The 11,810-nt window shown below is 43.3% G+C and overlaps 1 protein-coding gene across 1 annotated transcript; it reads right to left on the bottom strand.

Moving 5' to 3' along the window:
- Window positions 1-275: 275 nt before the first annotated feature.
- On the bottom strand, window positions 276-10,605 carry LOC145392854 (uncharacterized). Its single transcript, XM_080267139.1, has 6 exons — window positions 10,583-10,605; window positions 7,668-8,652; window positions 7,082-7,568; window positions 5,481-5,602; window positions 2,179-2,298; window positions 276-735 (listed from the first exon to the last, which is right to left on the bottom strand). Exons 1-6 carry the CDS (start codon window positions 10,599-10,601, stop codon window positions 516-518), a joined length of 1,953 nt encoding a protein of 650 aa, XP_080123265.1. The 5' UTR covers window positions 10,602-10,605; the 3' UTR covers window positions 276-515.
- Window positions 10,606-11,810: the final 1,205 nt, after the last annotated feature.

Here is an 11,810-nt window from a genome sequence, read left to right as displayed (position 1 = left end):
ACAACGTCCTTTTAACGTGTTTGATATGGTTCGACTAGCCCGAACCGGCTCGAATAGAATCGTTTCGGTCTCTGTTACCTACATACAAAATTTTAAAACTATAGATCGAAGCTCTTTTTCGTTTCTTAAGAAAAAAATAAAAATGATCCTAAAATTTTTACCTTACCCTCTGTGTAATAAAAATGGGAACCTTGACCAGATTATGGCGAGATTCAGCACCAAAGGCGCTGAATCCCAATTATCAAAGGTGATGGTGAAAAGACAATGAAAACTGCGACAATGTGAGTAGCTTTATTATCCAGTACTTGTTGATCGCGTTACCAGAGGATTTACCAAGTTTGGTACTGTTACCAGAGATACACGTTTCGCGAACATGATATCATGGTAATAGCTTTGTTAAATACACTTACCAGAGATTTGATTTAGCTAGAGGTCTCATATCTCCTTCGTGAACTGGGGCTCAGGTCGACGACGAAATCAAACCAAGGACGAAATGAGAGCAAGGAGCGTGTGGACTACTTGCGTCTGACCCCCGTAATGATGAAATCAGTGGCCAGGTAGCAGACGTCCGCGGGCTTGGGCGTCTGGGCGGGAAAGTCCATGAATAGGCGGGCCGAGGCGGGTGAGGGAGAGGAGGAAGAGTGACGTTGGGTGAGGGAGGAGGCAGGGCAGGAATCAGAGCGGAGGCAGGACGCAGAGGCTTCATCAAACCGCTCACTCTCACCACACCGGAACCTGCACACATCACACCATTAGTAGCAGATTTATTTTCCGTTTTCTTTACTTTAACTTGACCAAAAACTGTCATCCCTCAATCTTGAATGCTGAATTATAACAGCTTGTTGCAAGAGTATGATGGTAGTCACCAAGAAGTGCTACGGAGACAACACAGAGCCATAGCACTGTCTTCTCAATTCCCTGAGCCATGTGAAATGCAACTATATGTGAAATATCTATAGGTTTATTACTGTTAGTATCTTCATGTTAAACTCGAACAAACAAAGTGGCAATTCAGCTTTAATTATCTTCATAAAAAACGATGCTTTAGATCTTAACCCCTACGTTACGATGACGCGATTTATGTTATATTCTTGCCAACACCGGAAAACTTTGCTCAGCTGAGAGAAGAATACGAATTATAGGGATCAGGTGGAGCCTTCATTAACACCTACACCGTGAGAGATGATGAGAATCGTCTGCAGGTTACATGAATCTATATTTGTCTGTTTATCTATCTATCTGTATCTATCTATCTATAAACATATATTCTCGTATGTATTCTATATATATATATATATATATATATATATATATATATATATATATATATATATATATAGATATAGATATATAGATATATATATATAGATATAGATATAGATATATATATATATATATATATATATATATATATATAGATAGATAGATATATATGTATGTGTGTGTGTGTGTGTGTGTGTGTGTGTGTGTGTGTGTGTGTGTGTGTGTAAAGCTATTTTAATGAAGCGGTTGACTAGAAATGCAAGTGAGGCAGGGACAGGTGTGGCAGGGACAGATGAGGCGGGGACAGGTGTGGCAGGGACAGGTGAGGCAGGGACAGGTGTGGCAGGGACAGGTGTGGCAGGGACAGGTGAGGCAGGGACAGGTGTGGCAGGGACAGGTGTGGCAGGGATAGGTGTGGCAGGGACAGGTGTGGCAGGGACAAGTGTGGCAGGGACTGGTGTGGCAGGGACAGGTGTGGCAGGGACAACTGTGGCAGGGACAACAGTGGCAGGGACAACTGTGGTAGGGACAAGGCAGGGACAGGTGTGGCAGGGACAATTGTGACGTGGACAAGTGAGACAGGGACAAGTGAGGAAGGGGCAGGTGTGGTAAGGACAGAGAAGGTGAGATATAAGCAGGCAGAGATACAGGTGAGGTATACTTAGGCATAGGTGAGGTATACTAAGGCACAGGTGAGGTATACATAGGCACAGGCGACATATACTATGGCACAGATAAGATATTCTAAGGCACATATGAGGTATACTAATGTACAGATGAGTATACTAAGATACAAGTGAGGTATACTAAGGTACAGGTGAGGTATACTAAGGTACAGGTGAGGTATACTAAGGTACAGGTGAGGTATACTAAGGCACAGGTGAGGTATACTAAGTCAGAGCCAGACAGACTCACGTGAAGCGGTAGTGGTGTGTTGCTTCCGCCTCCCTGGTAGCCTTCACGGGGGTGCACACGTGGAACATACGGCAGTCACTCTCACGGTCTGTGAAGTGCCCCTGGCCATACTGCGAGCACCTGGAATGGGGCGGAGGCATGAAGAAGATTGCTTAAACGACAGAGGCATGGCAGACTCTGTTCCATCTAGTATTCCAACACTGTGATGACAATTTTCATGTCACTGATTTGGTAACATGAGACAAGCAGTTCATACAAGGAGGACGAAAGATAATAAGCTGACTCATGCAGATAACTGAAAACTCCCTCTTAGCAGGCATGAATGACTGACTTAAAAATATCTATCTACGTATCTAGATAGATAGATAGATAGATAGATAGATAGATGGACAGATAAACAGACTGACTGACTGATGAAGATATATAATAATTATCTACATTCTCTTCTAGGGTAATACGGCTTTTAAGTTTCTTTTTACTGGTCTTTCGTCAAAAAAAAAAAAGTCAAATAAACTATGGACTGACTGGTGGTGTAATAATTAACGTTCCAGTCGGAGAGACAGTTCAGCTGTGTGCCTGGCCTCCATTTCCAAGAGGTGACTGGAGGAGTAGACTGGTCATCCACCCTTAAACAATGTACCTGACTGCAGTGGCTTAACCTTGAGCTACAGTACTATGCTTCGTAGGGAATGATATGAGGCTAACTGTTATCGTTAATTACAGGCATATGAGTGGAATAATGGACTAACTTGAAGGCAGAGAGGACCCCATCTGCTTGCTAGCAAGACAGACTAAGAAATCTCTCTTGTATCCACACACTGACGCAGTGATCTCAACTTACTGATCTTCAGGTAATAACAGGGAATTATATGATGTGAGAGAGATGTGCCACTACTTACTGCTTAGAGACATAAGAGATCTCGTCCTCAGCTAGTGTGGCAGGTTTACCATATTACATGTTTGTGAAGTTGTGGCAGGTGGGGGGCTCATCGTCCACTCATTCGATGTGGTGCTGTCTTTCCAGGTAAGTTTAACTCAGTGACAAACCTAATTGTTTCCTGTAATCCAGGAAACCATTTACTACACTGGGTGGTGACCATTTAAACAAATGACCCCTGTTGGCCTAGCGGGCGCTAGAAGCGGATGGAACCCGTAAGAGTTTCTATCTGAGGGATGGTTGGGTTTTGTTGTTCACGCATTGCCACTCAGGGAAGATTAAGGCTGGCCACCGTTGCCTTAAATGTTAAAAAAGAGTAGCCTAGCCACCGGCCTCTACGCTCCTGTTTATATGGGGCAATTTGGGATTGGATGGTGATGATAATTATGATGCATGTATGTAAAATCTATGTTAATGAAGCAAAAGCGTTCGGGGTCAGATTGCTGATCGCCTGCCAAAATATGTTTGTTGGTTAAAGTACGGTTATCTACAAACCAATTTGACGAAAATTAGCGAAACTCTACGGAATTCAGTCACTGCGTTTCACAAACAGCCAGTCTACATTAAAATGTACAATATATGGTTGATGGAATTAGGTCGTCTTTGAACAAATCCTCACCAAAAGTAATAAGTTTCTGTACATCCATACAGTTACTGTGTCCTGAAAGTTTGGTGAAATTTCGTCCACAGTTTTATGAGTTATTCTGGCAACAGATACACACACACACACACACACACACACACACACACACACACACACAAACCATATCACCTCGCCTTGCTAAAGGCAGGCGATAATGATTTTCTTTCTTGCACTATTCAAGGGCAACATAGGATATGAAACAATGACGACTATTCCCTTTTCACTTTAAGTTGGCCAAAATTTATCTTTCCGTCTTAATGGTCAAGTTTTAACGAGAGATTAACGTAAAAATATGATGCTGTTCAAGATGAAGTGCTTGAACGGACGTAGAGCTGTAGCATTATTTTCACTGTGCCACCGAAGTACTTGAAATGAGCTGAAATGGACGAAATTCTGAGCCAAGTTAAGGTGAACGGACCATAACTTGGAAGTACACGAGACCTCTTCAGTGCGCGTGGCAGGTAGCTAAGAAATGTATTATCTACTCATATTAACCAGCCGCGATAGCGAAGCTGGTATTTTCAGTTTGTGTGTGTGTGTGTGTGTGTGTGTGTGTGTGTGTGTGTGTGTGTGTGTGTGTGTTAGCACGATAACTTCGCAACCACTCAAGATACCACAAAATTTTACAGGTGTGTAGTAGGAAAAAAAAAATCACGAGTTCAAAATTGGTGAAAGTAGGTCAAGGTCTGTCTTTCTATTACCACGATAACTTCGCAACTGCTCAAGATATCATCACAAAATGCTACAGGTGTGTTGTAGGGATGAAAATTTCCTACGAGTATTGTTTTCAGTTTGTCTGTCTGTCTCTATGTGTGTGTGTGTGTGTGTGTGTGTGTGTGTGTGTGTGTGTGTGTGTGTGTGTGTGTGTGTGTGTGTGTGCCTGTTAGCACGATAACTTCGCAACCGCTCTAGATAAATATTTCCTACGAGTTCGAAATTGGTGAAAGTAGGTAAAGGTCAAGGTCATATTCCAAGCCACGCTAAATGTATTGGCACTCCGCTGATGTGATTCCCCCCTCCCTGGGGGGGCCTCCAGTTTCGTGTGCAGATCCTGTGATAATAACATTCTTTTTACCCTACAAGGTTACAAATTATGTGACTTTGGGACGTATTGCAAGTGGTGTCAGAGATGTCGTAACGCGATATATATATATATATATATATATATATATATATATATATATATATATATATATATATATATATATATATATATATACATACACGCCTTAGCATTTTCTTGTATGCCAATTGTAACGTCTTAATATCGACACAGTATCAAAACATATATATATGCATACTGTGGTGTAATGTGCAGGATAATCCACTAAGGAAGATGTGTTATAAAGTCCCCAAAGCCGCTAAGAATATGACCCAGACCTTAACGACTAACCTGCAGATGGATGAGACCTCTGCCCCTCAGCGAGTGTGGCAGACTGACTAAATGCACTACAGCATTACTCTATTATCTCGTCGATGGGGAAAAATAGCATTGTTCTAGCTGATCTTCTGGCTATAATATTGGGTAAAGAAACATCTTCATCACCATTTAAATCGTTATTTCCACCTAGATATGTGGTGAGGTACTACTGCTGCTGCTGCTGCTGCTCCTACTACTACTACTACTACTACTAATAATAATAATAATAATAATAATAATAATAATAATAATAATAATAATACGAGAAGCTACAAGTGACACTAGAAAGCTGTATGACTAACTTGAAGGTGGATGAGACTTGACCCTCAGCGAGTGTCGCAGAGCGCGGCACGAAGAACGGCCTGAACACCCCCAAGACGATGCTACCCACGTTGCTCTCGATGTGGCCAGAGATCACCTGCATCTGCACGGCGGTGGGAGTGTAGGTAGGACGCAGATTTAAGCTAATAATAAATAAGGCAAGTAGGATCCAGAAAACAAGAGCTACCTGCATCTACAGTCGACACCAATGTTATGGGTGGCAGGAGGTGGGAGTTGGACAATATATGGAGAAGAGATGAGGGCCGAACTGTACGTAGTAGCAAGACAAAGCGAAAGATTTTAGGTTGTACTTTAGGTAGCAGCAAGAGGGGAAATGTGAAACCATATTTTAGGTTGTAGCAATAAGGAAGAAAGGGACTTAGGACCGTATTTCAGGTAGTAGCACGGAGGGAAGGGATTTAGGCCGTATTTAGGTGGCACAGGAGACTTTGTAGTATCTAATCCTCAGCGATTTAATTTGCATCACCCATTTTTATTAATACGTTACTGAGGCACACTACTGTATGTTCATCACAGATTTAAAAAATAAATAAATAAATAAAGTGTAAGATGCATAATAAATCGCCAACAAAATGGTAGTACAAAGCCTCCCAGAATATGAGCTTTAAGGTAATAATCATCAGGGTAGGTGGGATAGAGAAAATAAGGATCCTCTGCACACAGCCAGGACCAAGGTTATGGGTACCAGGTTGTGGAAGGAGGACAGCAGTATGGAGGAGAGAGACTTAACAGCTTCACTAAAATGACCTGCTTTCTCTTCTATTCCTGCCGCCTCCAAATGATCCGACTTACCTCAGAGGAGACTTCAAACTCCGGGCGTTAGATAATAGGATTCATTAAACCTTACACTACTTTGGGAATTCTTTCTAAACTTTATGAAACAGCCTGAAAACAGCAGGAATAAAGTGCATAATACGTCACCGACTTCATGAGTTTAAACATTATCCTGACCCTAACCGTAAGGATGAAAATGGACAGGGTTGTGGAGGCCATCTGCTTGCAGTGGCGTGAACGGCTGATGATGATGATGATGAAATGGGATAGGTATTATCCGGCATGTAAGAGTTACCTACATCAGCACCACCGAGATGAAGTGTGTAGGTGACAGGTGGTGGGTTCAGGATGCATATACTTGAAGGAAGACTCTAATCATCATCATCATCATAACCATATTTCCCACAAATTTCCTGAGTCAGTGAGTTTCCGAAAGGAGGGAATTATACGTGACAAAAGCCTCCTGCCACATTTCTTCTTTTTTCATATAATCTTATTCATAACTTACATTTTACGAAGAAAATGATATGCAAAACCATAAGGATATAGATGATTAAACAGAAGTCATGGAATATGCAGTGTCAGCTAATGGACTTCAATAATAGTCCATTCCAAATAAAAATAACAGCTACAGGTGACAGAGTTAGAATGAGGTAGTATGGGTAGGAGTGGAAGGGTGTGAATCGTGGCCGAGTGTAATTACAGTTTGAAGTGGGCTATAACCACGAAGCATAATGATCCTGTCGTATCTGGTCAATAAATTTTCGGAGAATACTGGCAAATTTACCTGTGTAGTTTGGATGTTGGCAGGCATCTCAGTCTTCTTCATCTTGTCTTGCATCTTGGTGGTGGCGAAGTGAGGCTGGCGTGTCTGGAGCTGCGTGGTTAGCTGTTGGGTGTGCTGCCTCTCATCGCTCCTTGGTGCCGCCACTCCTTGCTGCTGGGAGTGGAAGGCGGCGGGGCGAGGTGTGTCCTGCTTGAGGGTAGAGAGTGCCGTCCGCTGCTGCAGGCTCTGGCTGGTCTGGTCTCTCCGGCTGCCCAAACTCTGCCCGAACTGGAATTGAAATGAAGAACCCTCAATGTTCACCAGGTTGGGGCTGGAGGTGAGGGTCTGCTGGTGACTCATCTCCTGTCGCTGCTGAGAAGACTGGGGCCTTCTCTCCTGCTGCTGCTGAGTGAACTGAGACCTTCTTTCCTGCTGCTGCTGCCCCTGCTCCTGCTGCTGCTGTTGAGAGAGCTGAGACCTCTCCTGCTGCTGCTGAGAGAACTGAGACCTTCTCTTCTGCTCCTGCTGGGAGAACTGAGACCTTCTCTCCTGATGCTGCTGAGAGAACTGAGACCTCTCCTGCTCCTGCTGCTGAGAGAACTGTGACCTTCTTTCCTGCTCCTGCTGAGAGAACTTAGATCTTCTCTCCTGTTCCTGCTGGGAGAATTGAGGCCTTCTCTCCTGTTGCTGTTGTGATAACTGCATGTTCTGCTGGTGTTCAGAAAACTGTCTAGTATCGTGCTGGCGCTGGGAAAAAACTTGTAGCTGGGGCCTTAGTTCCTGTTGATGCTGAGAGAAGCGGTCTCTGCTTTCCTGCTGAAACTGAGATAATATTTCTTGTGGCTGCATAGAGGACTGATCTCTGGGTTCCTGTCGCTGGCCAGAGAACTGAGATCGAACTTCCTCCTGCTGTTGAGAAAATATGTCTTGATGGCGCTGCGAAAACTGAGGCACAAATTCCTTCTGACGCTGCGAGAACATTTCCTGCCGACGCTGAGAAGATTGGGGCCTGAATTCCTGCTGATTCTGAGAGACCTGGAACCTTTCAACATTCTGCTGACGCTGCAAGAACTGAGGTCTGGCTTCCTGGCTCTGACGAAGGGATATCTGCTGCTGACGCTGAGAGAATTGCGGTGTCGTATCTTCCTGACGCTGGGTGAATCTTTCTTGCTGACGCTGAGAGAACTGTGGCCTGAATTCTTGTTGGAACTGAGAAATCTGAGCCCGGTTAAGATCCTGCTGACGCTGGATAAGCATTTCGTGATGAGGCTGGGAGAACTGGCGCCTATTGGCCCCCTGGATGTTGGAGAACAAATCCTGATGTCTCTGCAAGAAGAAGTCATGGCGGGGCTGAGAGAAGTGTATCACGGCTTGCTCCTGCTTCTTATCCCGCTGAGAGAACCCGTCCCTGGCGCCGGTAAAAATGGCAGCAGCATCCTGACGGCGTGTGAGGGACAGCGGGGCGAAGTGGACCCCATGGTGGACTTGTAGAATTCCACTGCCTGGGGTCCGTTGCAAGAATTCTCTTGGCTGGTGGCGCAAAGACTGATGGTCAACCCTGGCGCCACACGACACAGCCACAAACACACACCCTGCAAAATAACTTGTAATGAATTATAGACTCCCTGTTTCTTTGAGTGATGTGGCTTCCATGTGTCAAGGTGTAGCAGTATCATACACAAATTCTGTCACTTACACCAGAAATTCGAAAGTGAATGATTATCATCCACCTTTGACAGACGCATCGCTCCAGAAATAAAAGTTATATAAAGTTCGAACATTGACATGGCATTCGGTGGGAGACTTTATACTAGATATACATATGATCAAGTTAGATAGATAGATAAATAGATAGACAGACAGATTGACATAGGTCACACAATGAAGGTAATGGGAAAGGTCACTGGGGGCATAATTTCAGAGAGAGAGAGAGAGAGAGAGAAAAAAAAAAAAAAAAGTATGATTGATGAAATGTAATTTGGTTCTGTGCCTGGAAGTGGCACGACTGGACTGACAGCCGCAAGCGAAGCACATCAGACATAACAGAAAATTGTATTGCTTATTAGTAGATTTGAAGAACGTGATTATTTGTCCCGATGGTGGTACTAAAATGGACTGTGTGAAAGCAACGATAATGAGTGAATTATCAGACTGCTGATGAAAAAGTACAAAATGGCTACTAGGCCTGTTAGAGTGAGTGGAGCCAGGAATTCTTGGTCAACCTAGGGGTGAATCAGGGTACATTTCTGTTCATCCCAGCAACTGAAGCCTTATTGAGAGTTCAGAAATGGGATGCCTTGAGAGCTTTTATATTTTGATAATTTAGTTTTGATTAATGAAAGTATGCAGGAAACAAGAGAGAAATACGTGAGGCGGAGGGATGAAATGGAAGTAAATGCACTGAAAGTTAATACTGCCAAACAAAGGTTGTCTTCAGTAGTTGTGAAGGCTGTATTATCATGTAAGACGGTGTGTGACTGTGCTGTGTATAAAACGAGAGTTGGGAAGAATTCTATTCTTTGTACGAATTGCAACAGATGGGTCCACAAGAGATGCCGTGGTGCTAGAGGCGGACTGCGGGACATGAGAGATTATCAGTGTGTGGTAAATAGGAGTGTTCGGGATGCTGATAGAATGGATAACGTTATTTAGAGTGACGGTCTCTTGGAATGCATGGAGCTCTGTTGCCTGGGGAACATGCAGAGTGAAGGAGGAGCAGAGGCTGATTCCGTTGCTAAAATGAGATGTGGATGACAGAAGTTTAGGGAACTGCTGTCTCTCCTGACCATGAAGAGGCTCTCCTTTCGTGCTAAGGGTACTCTCCACAAGAAATGTATGAGAGGTTTTCTGTTGTATTATAGTGGGACTTGGCCAATGAGGGAAGAGGATACAAGCGGACTGGAATGAACAGAAATAAGAATTCTGAGATTGATGTGTAGGGCATCAATAAGTGACACAGCTGAAAACACTGGATTGCTAGAGTAATTCGGTTTAAGAGATATTAGAGCTCTGAGCTCTGATGAGAACCAGTAGGTGGTTTGCAAATGTTTAGAGGTAAGGTGAGGTTGGCTGACTGAGAAAAGTCACAGGTTTGAATGTGGAGAGTAGAATGACCGGAGGCAGATCGAGGAACATGTGGGATTAAGCCCTGAATGGAGATTTCCGGGACGGGGATTAACTCGGTGGTGCTCAGGATCCTTTGATAGGAATGAAATCAGACTTTTTCAGAAGTTCATAAACAAGTGAACCCTAGGGTACGGATCTATGAGCTTCGCAGTTATAAGCCGCTATGCGGAGGACGGTACTCTAGGTACCCTTCCAGCAAATCCCACATACAGGAACGCTGGTTGCTACTGAGTTAAGTTGTGAAATGTCTCAAGATCGCTGCTCATTGAGAACTGCAGTCAAGTGAAAAGACCCACACATAATGGCATGGCCAATGGTTTCCAAATATAAACTTAAGCTAAGTTTAATTTATGGTGTGCTGTGTTGTCTTTTTTCTACTTTTCACAGCTGACTTACCCACAAGTAGTAACTTCATGGCTCCTCAGGTGCCACTCACGCCTGCTTCCTCAGTGGCCACGTTAATATAGTGAGGGCGTGGTGGGGTTGCCGGGTGTCGCTGCTGAGGAGGCGCCCTGGGTTGGCTGATTATACAGTAGAATCTGGCCCTGGCAGCGTAACAGCAATAAAATACGCTTTTACTTTTTAATGTGGGTGATTAGTAAATGACAGTACAACTTATAGTATTTTGAGAGGATATATTAGGATAATTAATGGCCCTTCTCCCTCACCGTAAGATTTACTCCCCCACTCCCCCCCTCCCCCTCCGCCGGCAGCGCTACACCCACTCCCCCTTTTCTCCCCGAAACCCGAGCGAGTGGCAGAACCGGAAGGCACCACCCGCTGTTGACAAGCTGGCCATCCTCGCTACCACCTCGTCTCTACCTGGCGTCTTCTTCACCACTCCCCCCCCCCTCCATCTTTTTTTTTTTTTTCTGTGGTAGCTTCAGCTCTTTTTTTCTTTAAAGTTAACTAACCCATTCAACTAGACAACGTGTTTCATATTGTCGCTAGCACCTTTTCTCTCGATGCATTTTCTTCCTATTTTGTTTTTCATTTCTGTTTTCAGTTTCATTTACCGATGCTGAAGTTGAGTGCTTCAAAATTAATTAACCTCTTCAGACAGAGGACATATTTTTTTATTTGTTTCACCCTCCAGATGAATTTATTTTGTTCGTGAGAATTTTTTTTTTAACTGTTGAGGATTTATGTAGTCTCCATTAACCTCTGTAGTACGAAAGGCATTTCCTTAACTGAATAATATTACCAAGAGGAAGAAAGGCTAAACAATACTAATAAACAAACGTGGTAAAAGAGTGAAGACTTAGAGTCGTGTCCTTGAACAAGGAGGCTTCATTTGCACGTTTGTCTTATCTATTTACTTCCGGATATTGCTCGATAATACTTCTCATATGTTAATATATATATATATATATATATATATATATATATATATATATATATATATATATATATATATATATATGTGTGTGTGTGTGTGTGTGTGTGTGTGTGTGTGTGTGTGTGTGTGTGTATAGATAGATAGATAGATATAATGTATGTAAGTACGTGCAGGTATATATTACTAACATAGAAGAGTGTAAAATTAATGTCACCGTAAGTCAATGAGGATACGGCCCTATGACCTAACTAAGCGCCAAATCGAGAAGGAGACTTCGTAGCATCA

The sequence above is a fragment of the Coenobita brevimanus genome, chromosome 23 (assembly GCF_032717465.1).
Source record: "Coenobita brevimanus isolate Jiangsu-jjx chromosome 23, ASM3271746v2, whole genome shotgun sequence".
NCBI classification, from domain to species: Eukaryota; Metazoa; Arthropoda; class Malacostraca; order Decapoda; family Coenobitidae; genus Coenobita; species Coenobita brevimanus.
Note: the sequence above shows the minus strand (reverse complement) of the source record. Positions and strands in the feature narration are given on the sequence as shown.